The sequence below is a fragment of the Mercenaria mercenaria genome, chromosome 13 (genome assembly GCF_021730395.1).
Source record: "Mercenaria mercenaria strain notata chromosome 13, MADL_Memer_1, whole genome shotgun sequence".
NCBI classification, from domain to species: domain Eukaryota; kingdom Metazoa; phylum Mollusca; class Bivalvia; order Venerida; family Veneridae; genus Mercenaria; species Mercenaria mercenaria.
The window spans coordinates 17,820,283-17,839,812 of NC_069373.1; the positions used below are offsets into that span (position 1 = coordinate 17,820,283).

At 34.4% G+C, this 19,530-nt stretch overlaps 2 protein-coding genes across 2 annotated transcripts; one reads left to right on the forward strand and one right to left on the reverse strand.

Annotated features, from left to right (window-relative positions):
• Positions 1-1,825: 1,825 nt before the first annotated feature.
• Positions 1,826-3,133, reverse strand: LOC123530495 (uncharacterized). The gene is made up of 2 exons (XM_045311270.2): positions 3,107-3,133; positions 1,826-2,527 (listed from the first exon to the last, which is right to left on the reverse strand). The coding sequence occupies exons 1-2, from the start codon at positions 3,131-3,133 to the stop codon at positions 1,826-1,828; spliced, it is 729 nt and encodes a 242-aa protein (XP_045167205.2).
• Positions 3,134-3,778: 645 nt separating this feature from the next.
• LOC123529557 (docking protein 3-like) lies at positions 3,779-4,999 on the forward strand. Its single transcript, XM_045309926.2, has 2 exons — positions 3,779-4,180; positions 4,423-4,999. The coding sequence occupies exons 1-2, from the start codon at positions 3,913-3,915 to the stop codon at positions 4,755-4,757; spliced, it is 603 nt and encodes a 200-aa protein (XP_045165861.2). The 5' UTR covers positions 3,779-3,912; the 3' UTR covers positions 4,758-4,999.
• Positions 5,000-19,530: the final 14,531 nt, after the last annotated feature.

A 19,530-nucleotide genomic window follows, 5' to 3' on the forward strand; every position in this document is an offset into this window, starting at 1 on the left:
TATGTACTTCGATCCATTTGGACTTCCTCCACCAAAAGAAGTAGTTAAATATATACCTGGGGTTAAGTATAACAGCATACAATATCAAGACAAAACAAGTACACTCTGTGGTTATTATTGTTTATTTTTCATAAAAATGTTACAAGATGGTATAAACATTTATGATTTATTGTATAAAATACTAAAAGTTAACAATCAAAGAGTAAATGAACAAACAATTATAAATTATTTTAATAAAATGAGTTAAAATGTATCAAGAACGTAATATTCTTTACTACTAACAAAAATGTACCATAAACGTTATATTCCATACTACTCCCAAAAGCGTATACGGAAGTGACGTGCGTTTACACTATAAACATTACTATAAATAGAAGTATAGATATATAAAAATAAACTTGAACGGAAGTGACGTGCGTTTACAGTGTAAACGTTACTATAAATAAAAGTATAGATATATAGAAATTCCACTAATGTTAAAAATAAAATTGAACGGAAGTGACGTGCGTTTACAGTGTAAACGTTACTATAAATAAAAGTATAGATATATAGAAATTCCACTAATGTTAAAAATAAAATTGAACATGGTATACGGAAGTGACGTGCGTTTACAGTGTAAACGTTACTATAAATAAATGTGAACATTGTACATGGAAATTCCACTAATGTTAAAAAGAAACTTGAACGGAAGTGACGTGCGTTTACAATGTAAACGTTACTATAAATAAATGTGAACATTGTACATGGAATCCTTACATAGATTCTTACTGTTAAAAGCTGATTTTGTTACCAATTCAACTCTGTACATATTTCTTCGATTAATTTCCTGTTTTTGATTAAAGTTCCAGTGTTTAAAGCACACTTCAGTAACAGCTGTAAAATAAAGTTCTGCGTTTGTAACTACCTAATAATTTGTTTAACGTTTTTAAAGTTTCATTCCTTCAATTATGTTGTTGTATGGTTTTTATACTAGCAAAGAAAGTCCTAGTGTGTCGCCTGATACAATATTACACCGCCGGTGAATGTCCTACTTTCTTTTCATTTCTCAATAATATTCACATATTCCTTGTTATTAGAGTCTAAAATCGTATCCTTTTTATTCGATTTTATTTATTGATCAATTGTTTTTTCAATAAGTCCGTTCTTATCCAAATTCCAGAATATTTGTCACAGTATAGCAAATTCTGTTCTTACATCGCGCTGTTGTATCCATCCTCTGATATATAGTATCTTTGTAAAAGTCTCAAATAATCATATATCTGTATAAGTCCTTTCTTTAATTATTTAATTTTATAAGACATATCCTTTGTTATAACTGTTCAAAATGGCGTACCTAAGTTCATAAATCTGATGCAATAACACAGTCACGATTATGATAGAACGTTCTAGCAATGCGGAAGTTCTCTCGAGTGGATAAATATGTGTCTCTACTTCCTGATTTAAACGTGGTAGCTGATGTGTTTACATTGTATTAAGAGGTTACTTGTTTTTTCAGTATGGGTTTTAAAGTTTCTTGTGACTTTTTAATGAAATATATTTTATATAAAATTTATATAAAATATATGTTTTTTTTTTTTGGTTTGTTAATACCTTTGGAAGTTAAATCAGAGGTATTTACAAAGCTTAGTAAAACCTGTGGTTTTTGAATTGTCCAGCATTGGATTTTTTAACAGAGGAACAAGGGGTCAAGTGGGGTCAGATTGACTCAAAACAACCAATTATTATACTACTTTCAACAGCTGCTTGCGGGGTAAAGGATCAGGATGTTTTGGATGAGGAACCCATTTACCTGCCTCCACTTGGTGAACAGGTGGAGCCGCCGGCACTACAGGGGTGCTGCTGGAGGTTGCGGTACGGCATGAACAGGTTGAGCCGACGGCACTACAGGGGGTGGAGCTGCTGGAGATGGTAGTCCGGTATGAACAGGTGGAGCCGACGGCACTACAGGGGGTGCTGCTTGAAGCGGTGGTACGGCATGAACAGATGGAGCCGACGGCACTAGAGGGAGTGCAGCTGCTGGAGGTGATGGTATGCCATGAACAGATGGAACCGACGGTATTACAGGGGGTGCTGCTGGAGGTGGTGGTACGGCATGAACAGATGGAGCCGACGGCACTAGAGGGAGTGCAGCTGCTGGAGATGGTGGTATGGCTTGAATAGATGGAGCCGACGGCACTACAGAGAGTGCTGCTGGAGATGATGGTAAGGCATGAACAGGTGGAGCCGCCGGAACTACAGAGGATGCTGCTGGTGATTGTGGTACGGTATGAGCAGGTGGAGCCGACGGCACTACAGAGGGTGCAGCAACTGGAGATGGTGGTACGGCATGAACAGATGAAGCCGACGGCACTACAGAGAGTGCTGCTTGAGATGATGGTACGGCATGAACAGGTGGAGCCGACGGCACTACAGGGGTGCAGCAACTGGAGATGGTGGTACGGCATGACGGCACTACAGGGGGTGCTGCTGGAGGACGTGGTGGTATGGCATAAACAGGTGGAGCCGCTGGCACTACATGGTTATAATTCTGAATTGATTGAATAAGGTTGCAGGTTTGAATCCCTTGGGCCTATGACTTTTAAATTGAATTGAAAAAATGGCAGATGTCGTACCCTGCCCAATTAAGGCCCAATGGATTTAAAATACCACATGACCATGACGATTTTCCATAAAGTAATAATAAAAAGTAGCTAATAGCATGTGGTTGAAAAATAGGGCTCAAATCTTTGCACGCACTGCATCGAGTCCGTGTAGCAGTAATCCAAAGTTTACCGCATAGACAATACAAAATACAACTCGATTAAAGACAGCTGTAATAAAGTAGTGGTTAATATTAACAAAATTACGTCATCGAATTTGCATGTGGTTCCAGTGATATTATCATTTATAATTGCAGTTTTTATCACTTATAATTGCATTTATATGAAAGAAGTATTGATTGAATTTAATTAGCTAATAGAACCAATAGTTAAATCAATATTGCAAAAAAAGAAAAATTAAAGAGGCATGCTTCTCTGCTGTTGACATCGACTAAAAATGAAACACAAGATATGTATGTTAAGATAACACGCACAAATAGTTGTTATATGAAAGGTATAATACTAACGTTTGATCCAAGTGTTACAATATCCATCATAATGAAAACCTGGCAGCTGCGGTAACAGTTTGATTTGTTTTTGTAAATTTACAAGTCAAAGCATGTAATGTCATTAGGACCTCACATAAGCAATAATAAAGAAAAGACAAAACCACAAGACGCAATGATGACCACTTACTAGAATGAAATTAAAAAGTTGAAAACCACAGGTCGCCCAACACCACACAATCGAAAATGTTTCAGGCTTGGTTTGATCGAGTCTGTTCATGGACGGTAGGGGACATGCAAGCTACCGTCCATGCCCTCTAGCACCGGGTTGAGCAGAAATCATCATTTACATATGTTATAAGTATCAAATGCAATTTAGACACATCCGCAGATATATTCATACGGGGGTGTACATACATAGGACGTTTAATGATTCACAGAGTGCATCAGATCCCCAGATAAAGTAATGGTTTTACCTTAAACGAGTAAACAATGGGCAAAACTAAACAAACTGGAGTTTATGACACCGCAAATCTCAAAACTCTTCCTTTTAAACAAAGTTGAATAATTAATTGCACAAAATGTATAATTAAGTTGCTCGTTTCTCGAGATCCCTTCCTCGTTCGTATTGTGTTTTCATCTATAAAGACAATACAAATTTGCTTTAAGCCAGTATGCTAATTAATCTAATACAAAATAGAAGGAGTGGATCCATGAATGCGGAACACTATAAGTTATGTTGTTGTTTTACGTCAGGAACAAATGTTGTACAACCATAACTTTGTTCAGCTGTCAGAAAGCACGTGTAATCTAAATAAATTTGTATAATGTCTTCGCATGGTAAAACGTTTTGCGACCCATGTCGATTTGAAAAAAAGGGATCAACAGCGAAATTCTATTGTCAGACCTGCATGGAATACTATTGCCGGAAATGTAAAAAACAACATCTAAAATTTCGTCTTACAATGGGTCATCATCTGATAAATCTGAAAGAAAACTGGAAAAATAATGATGAAAAAATTAAGGATGGTTTTGATCCTGTTAATTCACAAATACGTTACATAACAGAACAGAAATATACGTTGATTGATCAAGGTAAATTTTCTAATTTAAATCTAAACTGAAGAAAAACAAAGAGCTTTTATTTGATGACTAAGAAAAGCATTCCAGCTTGCGCAAATGAGTACTAACATGGAGGAATTTGCTATTTTAAATGCGTTTGTAATTTTAGAATAACTGTTAATAGATTTGTAATTTTAGAATAACTCTGAATGCGTTTTTAAAAAATAACTTTGGAAGTGTTTGAGTTGTCTAGAATAACCATTGTTCTCTTACAGGTGTCCGTACATACAAAGCGGATGTTTTAGAGACGGAGGCTTCGAAACGATGTAATATATCTGGAAGGTGTACTTTATGTGTTAATAAAGACGCTTTTACATTGACAGACATTGATAGCCATGTCCCTGTGTTCTGGTCATTTATATCTATTAGGAGATTTGGTAGCATGGATGATAACACCTTCTTTTTTGAATGTGGTAGACGATGTCAGAGCGGAGAAGGAAGATTTGTAATGTTGATTCATGACGCTGTGAATTTACACAAAACTATAACGCATTTAACAAGAGTTATGGAAAAAGGAACTACCAGGAGCAGTGTTGCAAATAAAGATTAGGTGATTAAAAGCACAGCCTAAGTTATCGGGTATTACATGATGAAAGATTGCTTTAGGTAATGACAGAAACAGTAACAGCTAATGACGGGCACTTTTTGAATACGTTCTGCCATTTACGACGAGGATCATTTATTCAAATATAGTATTGTTGTTAAAAGAGGATTGAATAAAGTAACGAAAAGGCAGAAACCTGCTGCAAGTCAGGTTATGTGTATTATTGGATGCTTTAGAATTAAAATATGAGCCGCGCCATGGGAAAACCAACATAGTGGGTATGCGACCAGCATGGATCCAGACCAGCCTGCGCATCCGCGCAGTCTGGTCAGGATCCATGCTGTTCGCTAGCAGTTTCTCCAATTTTATTAGGCTTTAAAAGCGAACAGCATGGAGCCTGACCAGACTGCGCGGATGAGCAGGCTGGTCTGGATCCATGCTGGTCGCATACCCACTATGTTGGTTTTCTCATGGCATGGCTCATATATTGTACAATGGATAAACGAGGTTTTACTTTAGAGGGGTAATAAGCCCTCGACATATTCTAGGTACAATAATGTTCTAAGTATTTAGATACCAAATACATGTATGATCGTCCATCCTACATACAGAGTGCATTTATTGAACTATCAAACGATTCGGCCTTCTTTCAGTTATGCTCAGTTCTTAGTAAATCAGAATCAAATGACCTTTACAAAAACACGGGGATTATTGAAATTGTAAGTAAAGCATTTTAAGTCTTTACTTATTGCTTTCAAAGTAGCATTGCTTCTTTAAAAATGTTCTGAGTGACATAGAATGTCATCTTTTCAATGGTAAAAAATATGTTATCTAATAAAACGTTATCATATTACCGTTTACACGATAATGAGCATGAAAAGCCATCAAAAGAAAATGTATTTAAATTTGTAATATTGGTTTTAACAGAAGTTTCTAACGCTTAGATTGATTATTCGGCTTATTGTTCTAAAGTAAGCTCATCACAAGATGATCATTCTACTACAAACTGTATTTTTAAACAACGAAAAAAAAACAAAACAAAAAAAAAACAAAAAACATGACACTACTGAGCTAAGCGGGCGGGCTTTATTATGTCTTTCTTGCTCTCTCTCTCTCTCTTCCCCCCCCCCCCCCCCCCCAACCCCCACCTCTACGGCGAGGTTTATTGCCCGCTGACAACTCTTTAAACATTAGCACTGTGTCAAGGGTTAGACACGGAAAACGTTTTTTAAATGACAAAAATGAGTGATATAAAATTTATGTCATGCTGACGAGAGAGGAATGGGGAAATTGATGACAGGTAGTATATTTTTCGCGTTAACAGATTAAAAATAGTCTCCATATTAACACCAAGAATTAATAATGTTAAAAAGTGCATTAAAATTGCCTGTGGATTATTCAGAATCATACATCAATATTTTGTTTTTCGATATCTTATGTCTATAAACGGATGCCACGAGTGTGGTTTTGAATAAATGTTGCCTAACCTTCAACAAATTACATTGAATGCAACTTTTATTTACACTCAGTCAATGACAAAATACCCTCTAAATCTTTAATACTGGACATAAATCTTGAGGTTTGCCAGCAATGTTTTTGCAGTGAAAGAAGATCGCTGTTTGTTACGTCATTAGACAAAATCTCTGAAAACTACTCATCAACAAAAAATAAACAATTGTTCAAAATTGAGGTAGTTCTGCTGGTTTAATAAACCGGAAGTAATGGCGCAACGTCATTTATTCGGATAACGTAGAATAAAGCCTGGACTCGGTATAAGGAAATGAAAATTGTTCTTTTAATTAATGGCAACCCGTGAGTAAATTTAGTAAAATGATCCTAAAAAACGTGTGTGAAGTCCAGATGGCCCTATCTTTTTTATTTGCTAAATTTTCTTACTATATTCTGAAGTTTAAAAAACATGGTTTAATTCAATTTTACATTTGGTTTAATTAAATTTTACGTTGTAGAGAACTACCTTAATATAGTGAAATTAAGTCGTCTCCATTCGCGAGAGTTATACTTCTTCGTTTAAACAATAACGTTGTCGTTTGAGTCTGGAGACATGTTCAATTACTTGACACAAACACAAAAGCAAAGATAATGATAAAGGTTGCTTATCAAATCCTGTAATTAAGCCATAAAGTTCTCTAAAGTTACAGGACAGCGTCAAGAGAATTGATCCCCGGCAATTTCATAACATATTTTTCAGTGAATTATCGAAATATTAGAGTGAAATATCTAGTATTTTTACAGTGATATTTTAGCATTAGTAAACATTGTTCAACATAATTTATAGCCTTAAAATGGTTAGACCATAAGAAAAAGTTCATTATATTTTGTAAAAGATGTGCATTGAAATTTAGCCAAAATTTATTAGACAAACGAAATTAGTTTTATCTCCCTTTGCCTGTCGTGGTTGAAAAAATAAGATAGATTAAAAATTAATGAATTAGGAAGATATACATACGGTTTTATAACTTGTGTTGTAGTTTAGATTATTAAAATATCTAAAATATAAATCAAGTGCAAATGCAAAACTAGAAATTATATTGAAATAAAAAGAATGCATCACTTTTAAGGTATTTTCATATTAAAAGGAGGTTACCGTAATTATAAGTTTGCATAGAAATTTAAAAAAAAACGTGCATTTATAAAAGGGATCTAACTAAATCAATGGTCTTTTTTGTTTCTTGAATTACAGTATATTTGAAAAAGGGAAAAGTCATAAAAGACAACTTTTACATGTAATATATACAGCTTCATTCTACATAAAGAATACCTCTAAAATATTACGAAATGAGTTACACGTCTTTGTTATTTTTAGTTTAATACATACCGGTACGTGTAATGCCTACACAGGTTTATGATCTAAGAATATTTAGAGCAAGTCTGTCGATCCCTTTTTGCAATGCCTACACATATCTTAATATTCATACAAAACGCATTTTTAATAGGAAAGTTTTCTGTTTTCGAAAGCTATCTTGGATGTTGTGCTTGAGAACTTTGTTCTAAATATAAAATGTTCATGCATGAAAAGATGCTGCACTTGTTGCGTCAAGTAGAGTCGATGGCTATCTTGGTATTCATTTATATGTGTATACTTTAAAAACCGGATGGGCTCGATTGTGTATCCCGATTTCGCTCGGTACACCAGTTTCGCCCTATTCGCACTAGTTTCAGTCGGACTAGTTGCGCGCGCATCGATTCGCTAGTGTAACACCAGCGGGACATGCACAATAGCCCGCTTGAAACATCACGGCACATTTCAAAGTACAATTTACGTGACCGGGATAGCCCGGTTTTGTATGAATTGAACCCACCTATAGTCGTGGAAGCATCAGTTGACATCGTCATCAACGAATAGATAAAATGCATGAAACATGTGTCTATAAACTTTGGGTCATAAACTTCGTTATTACCTAGTCGTTCAGTTAAATGAAACTTAGAAATAATTCAACCTTCAAAGTTGCTTAAAATCTTAGAAATCAAAAAGGTTTGTTACGTATATTGAATGTCAAAATCATATTTCAAATTATTTCTCTTATTGTTTTATTAACAATGTATAGTGTAACTTCCGAAAACCGAACGACCTCCGGACCAGCCTAAAAGTTCGGTTTTTGGAAGTTTCCGGAATTCAGAAGTTTGGAAATCTGTAGGCAAAATGGACATGGTGCACAAAAAGTTACGTTTTCCTACTTGTAGGATGAAGGAGAGTATTGTCTTTTTTTTTAATTTTACAATTTCACATAAAGAAATTAATTAATTCATTAATTATTAATCAATTACAAACATTAAGGATAACAAATACATAAATAACAAGTATAAAAGAAAACAACATAACTTTAGTAATAGCATTTATGCAAACATTTTCCACTTACATTTTACCATCTTTGGAGTCCTGAGTTGTCAACATTAAATTTTAATTAATGTTGATAATGCATAGTTTAATCGATGTAACTGAATCATTTAAAACACCTATCTTTCTTTCATTCATACATTTTGGTTAGATTTATAAATAGAGGATATTTGTTTGTTTTAGTGTAAGATCGAAATATATTTCACCGAGTGAACACTATAATGCAATATTTTCACGAGTGGCGCAGCCACGAGTGAAAATATAAATTATGGTGTTCACGAGTGAAATATATTTCGATCTTACACTAAAACAAACAAATTTTCTATTTATTTTATGTATTTTTAATGGTTTTAACAAAATTATATTCAGTTTGTCCGCGCAACGTCAAGTGCATCGCACCATGACGTCATAATGTCGTGATGTCACAATATCTTTGTAGAAAAAGTGTAAATGGTTCTATTGCGTTTTCTCATGTTTTCTGATTTCTTTTACATTTTATTATGATAGAATGTATATATTTATGATCCTGTTAGTATTTCTATACATCTATATCTTTCCTAAAGTGTATCTTGCAAAGAAATTTCTATTATTAATAATTCATATTCTTTCGCATTCGAGTGTAGTTCCGTACCAGTGAAAAATAAAAATGATATTTTCACTGTCTGAAACAGTGAAAATATCAATTTTATTTCACTGATAAATTTCAGTATTTCACCGAAGAGCATAAAATAAGTCCTTCCTATTTAATTCTTCATGTTTTCACAAATTGAATACAAGTGAAAATAATCGCTAATTACTTCCTTACTTTTGCATCAGATGGTCATTGTGAATATATAGCGTGTCAAAATAAACGCGCGCCGCTAATAGATAAACAAAAGAAGATGTTGACACATTTCAATCTTAGTGTTAAAATATAAACAGTGCTTCAAAAATCCGGTTTTCAGAATTCGGGAGTTCCGGTTTTCAGAAGTTAAAAATATATAGAAATAAGAACAGAAAACAAGAGGGCCATGATGGCCATATATCGCTCACCTGTTATCATTGCACTTGAGGAGAAGAAGGTCCTCAGAAAAAATATCTAAGTTCAAAGGACAGGAACAACAATGGGAAGAAATTAAACCAAAAAGAAAAAAAAAATTCTTACAAGGTACAGATATGTCAAAATACACATAAAACTTGGAGGTACCATCCATGTTGTACCACAGAAAAGTGGTCTCGGTTTTTCCCTACGGCCAATAATAAAAAAGTTACTAAAAACAAGCTATTTACAGTAACGTAAAATCATTAATTTAATGGGAAGTAATTAAAAAAAAATGATTGTAAGTTAACAAAAGAAGGATCTGCCAAATAATCTGTTGACAAAAATGAAATTTCAGATCAGTATCTTCATTAGTTACGGAGATATACCCATTTTAATTTGAAATAAAGGGAGGTAATTTGACATAAAATCAGTCCATAGTTATCTACCCTCATTGACTCAGTCCAACTAATGACAATAATGAAATTTCAAATAAGGCCTAAGGACTTACAGATATAAATCCATTTTGATTACAATCAGGAGAGGTAATCAGATATAAAATAACTCTGGAACCTACGGATGGATCTGATTTGTCATGGAATCCAAGATTTATTGTTGTTGAAGATATTTTGGAAGTTTGTATCAAATAAAACCATAAATGAAGTCTCTGTATGGCTACAAAAGCCAAAATAGCCAATTTTGGACCTTTAAGGGGACATAACTCTGGAACCCATGAAGGAATCTGGCCAGTTTAAGAAAGGAACCAAGATCTTATGGTGATATAAGTTTTGTGCAAGTATGGTTAAAATCAAATCATAAATGAAGCTGCTATTGTGCAGACAAGGTCAAAATAGCTAATTTTGGCCTTTTCAGGGGCCATAACTCTGGAATCCATTATGGGATCTGGCCGGTTCAAGAAAGGAACCTAGATCTTATGGTGACACAAGTTTTGTGCAAGTTTGATTAAATTCAAATCATAAATGAAGCTGCTATTGTGCAGACAAGGTCAAAATAGCTAATTCTGGCTCTTTCAGGGGCCATAACTCTGGAACCCATAATGGAATCTGGCCAGTTCAAGAAAGGAACCAAGATCATATGGTGATACAAGTTGTGTGCACGTTTGGTTAAAATAAAGTCATAAATGAAGCTGCTATCGTGCAGACAAGGTCAAAATAGCTAATTCTGGCCCTTTCAGGGGCCATAACTCTGGAACCTGTAATGGGATCTGGCCAGTTCAAGAAAGGAATTGAGATCATATAGTGATACAAGTTGTGTGCAAGTTTGGTTGAACTCAAATCATAAATAAAACCACTATCGTGCAGACAAGAAATTGTTGACGCACGGACGCACGAGACACACGGACGGACAGACTGACGATGGACGAAGGGTGATCACAAAAGCTCACCTTGTCACTATGTGACAGGTGAGCTAGAAATGGGACTTTGAGTTTCGTGCGGTTTTCAAAGGTTTCCGGTTTTCAGAAGGTCCGGTTTTCGGAAGTTACACTGTATAACGTAGGAGTAAGAATGTGTTGTTTCTTTATCAGTTTATATCTAAGTTCGACGTTCACGGACTGGCGTTTTCTGGTTTTTGATTAATTCTTGCATAAAAACTACTTTTTCACTGGATCCGCCCATGTATTAACCGGAGAAAAATCGTGTGCAAACAAGGCAATGCACGTGCTGTTTATACCCGATTTTTATTTTTGAAATGCTTTGCCAGGGACATATGTATGTATTTCTGCGCAGACTGATATTTGGCATCTGCATCTTGTTTCTTCCATAATAACCTCTTCTTGTAGCATTATAGACACAATGTAATTCATAGTATTTTTAGCTGTATCAGTTTCCAACCCCAAACGTACTGCCCCCATCAATGTACGCACTAGCTTCTCTTAGAGTTTACTCCCTTTACAAAGCGTCTGTTCAGTTATTGTAAATAAGTGTGAATAAATAAGTATCGCGTGTAACTTGTGCTATTGCCCGTTTTTAGGTATTATATTAATGACTTTTGTTAGTATCAGTCGGTTTGTTTTTACTTGATTGTTCTCAGAATTCATATAATAAACCTCGAAAGCTAGTCACTAGCTTCGTACTCATCCGTACTCTGTTTGTTCGTACTCAAAATAATTCGAATGTAAAGTTGTTATTCTTAAAATAATTGTGTTCCTGTTTATCAAATTTTTAAGTTATATGCAAAATTATGTGTAATGTAACGTTTGTAATAACTAAAAATAAAAATAAGATGCTCAAAAACCTCCAAATCACGCTTTTAGTAGTGTAATTGTTATGTGTGCCCCGGTTATGGATATTTAAAACATGTTTACCGTTTCCAAGAACAACAAGAATGGTAAATAAAAAATGTACCGGAATCGTCAAGTCATCACATATGAAAACAATGCATTTAGTCGTCGTGTAATGTTTTTTATGCAAGAATAGCGACAATACACGTTTGTTTTGTGTATTAACGCCTGCAGAAGCCCTTGGGATATGTTTGTGACCTCGACCTTCGGTCTCGGTCACAAACAATCCCGCGGGCTTCTGCAGACGTTAATACACAATAAAACGTGTATTATCCCTACATTAGTACCCTAGTGGTTGAACACCAGTTTCGGAGACTAAAGGATTGCGCTTTGCGTCCGTCCGTTATTTCGTCATTCCGTCCGTCCGTCATTCCGTCCATCCCAACGCACTTTCAGTTTTGTTCCGTAACTCTGTCTTACATCAAGGGATTTAAATATCATTGGGCACAAATGTTGCGCATAATAAATTGATGCGTCGTGCACAATACCCAGATCACTAATTCAGAGGTTAAGGTCACATTTTTAGGACCAAAGTCAACAGGGCTTCTTTTCCTTTCCGGTATGTAACTCAATCATCCATCAAGGGATTTAAATATTATTTGGCATAAATATTCTCCATGATATGGCAATGTTTCAAGGACACCTTTAAGGCTATAAGCTTAAATTTCAAGGTCAAGCTTGATGCCAAATGATAACATGTTATTAAAATAGGGTTTTATTCGTGTCTGGCCCATAGCTATGCCTTCTATTGATGGATAACAATATTCTTGGCATAAATGTTTCCCATAATCAAGCGACAAGTCATTCACAATACCAAGACCCACTAACTCAAAGGTCAAGGTCACACTTTGAGGTCGAATGTTAATAAGGATTTCCCCTTCCAGTCCATAACTCTGTTATTCGTTAGAAGAATTTAATATCACATAAGATTTTATATATGCAAGTTCTAATTTAGTTGCTGATTTCAGACAGTAATTGAAATATACAGGGCATGCAACGCATTTTACTACTCATGACATTGGAGGATTACTTTCATTTGATTTGGTACAGTACATTTATAGTGTAATATATGAGCGACAAACGAGTGCGGATCTAACTGAAAGTATCCGATCCACAAATAGGTTGGTGACGCCATGTTTTTGGTATCATGTGAAAGAGTTGTGTCTGCTGAATAAGAATTAGTAAATACTGCCAATTTCAGAATAGCTCGCCGTTTCAGTGTTTGCATCATACACTTGTAGTCACTGACTGATATCGATTTTCTTATCGTGAGTGGCTAATTTTGTAACCGTCATTTACATTAACTCCGCCCAAGTCGCGAGTCAAGTTATGTGGGTTTTTCCCATTAATTTGTCTTAACAACACATAAATTGTCAGTCCTACAATGTATTTATGGTTTTAAAACTTGATGATATTACAGTTTAAGCCGTATCTCAGAATCAGTTTCAAATCAAACATTTTTACAATCTGTGGCTGATTACGTAAAACTGTCCCGATTAGTGTCGCATTATCTAAAAGTACTTATTTTTTCTGTCACCGATGATAAAAATCATTAATTCATTATAGCCTCACTACAAAATGCAAATTAAGTCAGCGCATAAAGTTTATACATGTAAAATTACACATGTGTTTTTACCACTTGGTCAAAGATCTAAGTTTACAATAGTAAATCATAGCCCGATTGGCATCACTTTTCATGTCAGAAAAGTAAAATATTTAAAGGTCCAATACTAAGGAAAGTGAACATTTTAATTTCTTTTAAAAAGCACAGAAACTATTTCATTTTATTGGAAAATGAAAGTTGGTATGTAGAAATTCGAAATAAATCGCAGTATATGTACAATTATTTTTCTATGAAGTATGAAGAAAGTTTAAAAGACCTGGGGGGTAATTCTGTCGATTCATTGAAATTTCAACATAATACACATACATTTCTTTGAGTTCCAAAGATCTTCTGTAAATTTTGACCTGCCAATCTTCATTATTTAGTGTCTTGCAGAAGTCTATGCACTGGCTATCAAAAAAATTGCCAACTCACTTTCCCTTAGTAATGGACCTTTAATTTAAACATAAACACCCTGTTTAAATACGTTACTCAAGCTATAAAGGCAATAAACAGTTCTGTGAGTTTGAGATTCTACCAAATATTGGCTTGAATTAACTGAAATATAGCCGTGATACATGGGAAGAACCTCTGCAAGAAACGTCCAAATTTCTCAGATAAAGAGATATGACCGGTAGCAAGGCTCGAACCCATGCCCTCCACACCCACCGAATTGACCAAATCAGAGATTACAGTGATTTCAAGTTAGCGACTTACCACTTGACTACGGGGATAGTCACATGATGAATGGATACTACAATTCCTAGTTTAGAAATCACACGGGCACATTACTGCAATAAAGCAGAAGTCAGCATTGACTTAGGGCGACGATTTAGACTAACAGCTTATTTTTACATCTATTTTTTCCGTTTGACTAAAATGTTCATGACATCACATACTACACGATTACTGTATGCAGTAATGATTTGACGGATTTCTATGAAAAATGTATAATTTTTGATATGGAAGACTTTTCCAACGAAATTTCAATCGATGACAACCCTTTGTTTTAATATTTTACACATCACGCGTAAATATACAGAACTTACGTGTCTCAAAAGTGGATTCGTTTGAGAAAAAATATTGGTAAAAGTATTTTATCTTTAATTTCATTTAAAACTGTGATGATAGAATTTGAATTGTAAAAGGCGATCTTGCATAGACTTTATTCACCGTTAAATTGCCTATCACAAATACTAGAATTTAACGACCGCACCATTTGACAATATGCAGTTAATCAGAGTCACATGTGCTTTTGAAAGTTTAAAATCATAACTATAGTTTTCCTATCATATCTTGTCCAACTTCTACAATTCTGGGCGTCGAACTTTCGAAAATCGAAATACATGTAGCATTTAGACACCAGACCCAGATAGACGCATAATTATACTGGTAGTGATCTCATCACATTGTATTTTACCGACAGTCGGATTACATCTCAACATATGTAGCTTTTTACCATGTAGGAAAAGAAATCTGTATCAGTTAAAAACATAATTGAGCCGCACCATGAGAAAACCAAAATAGTGCGTTTGCGACCAGCATGAATCCAGATCGACCTGCGCATCGGTGCACTCTACTCATGATTCTTACTGTTCGCTAATAGTTACTCTAATTGCAATTGGCGTTGAAAGCGAACAGCATAGATCCTGACCAGACTACAGACGCACTATGTTGGTTTTCCCATGTCACGGCTCATATTTTTTTGTATAAGTAAATGTTTCCGTTGTCATTTAAACAATGAGATTTAATAATGATAGATTCTTTATGACATTTAATTTGACGGATTGTATATATTTCAATATAAATTAACGGATATCTAAGCTTGTGAAATGTAAATATTTATTACTACGTCGTTTGTTTCTGGGTGTGACTGATGAGCACCGTTAGGCTAGGTTTCGTAATTGTATATTCGAACAGTCTTTTGATTTGCTGGGCCTTTTTGTGTTTTCATCGTTCTCAACAACATGTTTTAAAAAAGAACATATTATATTTTTCCAAAATACCTTGCACAAATATGAACTTCCGCTTTAACATGACACTGTTGTCTTACGTTCAAATTAATTCGATATTGAAAATTTATCATCTAAACTAATATTATGAGACCTTGGGAAACACTCAAGGGTCCCCATGACCTCCCTCAACAGTCACTCACTCTTGAGAATTGGCTCGACTGTCACTCACCTTTATGAATACAAATGGAATCTTTCCTAAGTAAAGACGTGACCGTTAGGCAATTTATTTGAGTGTACTCAATGAGTGGTGTTGGAGTATTGTATGTATCCTTGATAAGCCCAGGGGTGTTGAAAGATATCCGTCATAAAACTACCTTGGGGCTATATTGCAACCTGTATTTGAAAGTAAACGGTGTCGATTGTAAAGAGGTCAACCACTGCATTATCAAAGTTTATTAATAGTCATTAAATTTACAAATGATTGAAGTGATCGTTTACAAGAACAAGGAAAACAAATGATGAATTGTTTATGTTGGACTATATAAGGAGAGTTGTCATTCTACAATTTCGATTTTGAACTGTGCTTATCATTATGTAATAAATTTGGAATGAACATTGAAAATGTTGACAACAGACTGAAAACTTTTTACACACAACTTTGTTTTTGAACGATATAGTGACATTGCTACAGGTATCATTGTAAAGAAATATTGTTAAAGTATAATACACAAATACGAGACTGTACCTACTCAATACATCACAGTGTTTGTTGCTACTTCTCCGAATGATTTGGTTGGAAAGAATCGAACTAAGAAATAATAAGTTTTGTTGTATTTCGTTTAGTACATCAGTATCAATCATCAGACAGTTCAAATCTTTAATCTAAATAATTTTATGTGTATATGCTGCGGACGTGTCATGCACATGTATGTACCCATTATGCAGGATTATCTTGAAATAAATTCCCGCAATATTTTACTTTTGTACCTAACCCTTTACATCGCTTTTTTTTTGTACATTTTAATCCTCTGTGATCGATAGAAATACACTTTTGGGCGGAGCAAACTACACGCGTGATCCTCTCACGACAGCTACGTCATTTATTACATGCGTTTGATGCAAACGCCCATTCGGCGAGCTTTTCTGAAATTGGCAGTAAGATACATTTTACCATAATAATATGCACGAATCACTACAGTCATGTATGTTTTTGACCCCGCAATGATAAATCTTACACTGTAATAACTGGATTACTGTTGAAGAATCACTGAAAACTGTAAAGTAAAAGAATAAAAGTTATGTAACATATTTTTGTCAGGTAATTTATATCATCTTTTTCAATAGACAATACACTTTCAAATGATACAAAACCATATGAGCTTACATGGCATCAATATTTGATATACTGTTTTAGCACTGTAATATAGAACTTGCTTATTTATGGATCGGATACCTTAAAGCTACATGTTCGTTCTGATATCGTTTCTCAAGGGATATCTCAACTTGTCAAATAAAAATATCAAATTTTGATATAGGTAGCAAATGTAGCAAATACAAACAAATTACATTTCCACTTAAGCATTACAACATCATTAACCATGACTTGAAAAAAAGCGTTATTTGTAAAAATCCATTGTCCTAGAAGAAACATGACAGAGAAATATTTGCTTAACCATCATCAGAAAATTCCCCGAAATTTTGTATACGGAACAATGTTTTGGACCATACACTTATACCACGTTAGTTTCAAGCACAATACAACCCAAAAGCAACTGTTCACCATATTTTATTGTCGAATGGCAGTCTAAGATACATGAACGACAGACTGTGGATTTTAGCATTTCAAAGCAAGTTACGTGTTTTTTTGCAGTATTTTCCTTTAATTCGTGTTTTCTTCTTAAATTCACTATGATAATTTTGAACAGTAGTTTATGTATGTGCCTTTCAATTAAACGTCACACATGGCAATAACGCAAGGATATCGCATGACAACTGACATAATCAGAGATATATGTCAGATTGACTAACTTCCTGATATACAGTAGTTAGACTGCATAAGGCATACACTAGGTACAAAACAATATATATGAAATTTACGCACCGTAAAATGGGACATGATCAACCTACTGCGAACGTGCATGACTCTGTGCATTACAATCTCGGAAATGACAGATCAACCAACCTTGTAAACCATGTAAACGTCGTCATCTTCGTTCTTAATAATTCAATATTTTATTATAAAATATTTCATGGTGCTCCTGTAAAATCAGGTCAAAGCTTAAGTTGATTGAAAGTGTTACAAAGATTTGTACAAAACTATTGAAATGCACATGTACGAGGGTGGGTCATTAAAGTCCTAGACTGTCGTTGTATAGCAAAACAGTGTATGTAAGCTAATAAACACTTACACATGTATTTAATAACATCTGAGTATGTATTATGCATGATTTTTATTGAAAGAAGCGTTGCAATATATTACTTTAGTAACTTCAGCGGAGCGTCACGGAACTCTTGGGAAAAGACATCCAACTGCACCTTCTTATAGCAAAAAATATATAATGAATATCTCTAACGAAGTTATAAACTCGATGTGTCCATCTGAAAGTTTGACGTCATACACAGAAACACACGTTAAAAAAACAGCAAGTACAAGAACAAGAGCAAGACGTTATTCAAAACACACCAATTTTAGGACGCACAGACTAGTGTGCCGGCTGGGGTAGAACTGAACTCGACAGACACCAGCAAGTTTCTTCAGTGTTTCAGGAGAATAGTGCTTGAATGACATCAAAACGGGCGGAAAATCTATCTGATAACCAAACATTTGGTATTGACAAGGTTTTGAATATATTATTTTAAAGCATGAAAGAAAACTTCGCATTCAGTCTGCAATTTTTTACCGCCCCTCGTTTAAACGTACATGTAAGACAAGTGAATAAATGATGATACCCGTTTTCATTAACACACGTGTAAACGGAAGTCTACGAAGTCTGTTAGGGCTATTTTGTCTTAGGTATTATGTAATCGGTCCTAGGACTTACGTAAAATATGTTACGTCGTACGTGCTTTTTGTGAGCACATACCCCAGCAAACACAAGTTGTTTTTTAAACGCGACATCTTGTAAAAGACGTTTCTAATGTTGTTTTATATACGTCTTTGTACATAAACACGGTCAGGTTTTCTTTCTTCTACGGTACAATGACACTTATAGTGTAAGATGTTAGAAAAAAGAAATGACATTTTTCTTCATATTTTATGGTTTGAAAGTAATGAAAACAGGCTAATCATATGTAAATGTTAAACATGTTTTAATTTCGCACCAGATATTGTTACTAAGTTTATTCTTGTCTATTTTCATGATTGGTGTAATTACTTGAAATGTTTCCAAATATTTTAAACTATTCAGGAAAACCACATTATATTAATGATTCTGTTCATAAAGGGCATTAGTTATGTAACACATCTTTTTGTAAGAAAAGGCTTGCGTCTGTATATATTATCTAGCTATTAGTCATGCTCATCTTCGAGAAATAGACTGCATTTATATATAGGTTAACATAATATTCAGATAATTTTATTTACTCCAGAAGGCTTAGCTGTAAGAAAGAACCATGAAGCAAAGGGTTCTACAGAGTAATAACAATTCGAAACAGTGATAATGATTTTAGTAATTATATTCATCAGTAGGATTATACCATTAAATATGTTTTAAAAAACGTTTTTGATTTTTTTTTTTTGATAACTTCTGTATTTTCTTTGTATAAAACTTGAGCGTTTTGTATCAGTCAGAAATGTAATGAATTAGATATGGTCAATAAACACATCTTGTAATTATTTGTCATTTTTTTTAGCAGTTACGATGGAATGATAAAATATGATGACGGAATACTTACTAATCTTTTGTATCAGTTTAGATGATGCTTGTACCAAAGTTGAAGAGTTGAAGTTAAACAATGATGAAGAAACTCTTTTAATTCAGATCACAATAACTAGAAAACATTTTGTACTTACATACGATTGAAGAGTAACGAAATAAAGATGAAA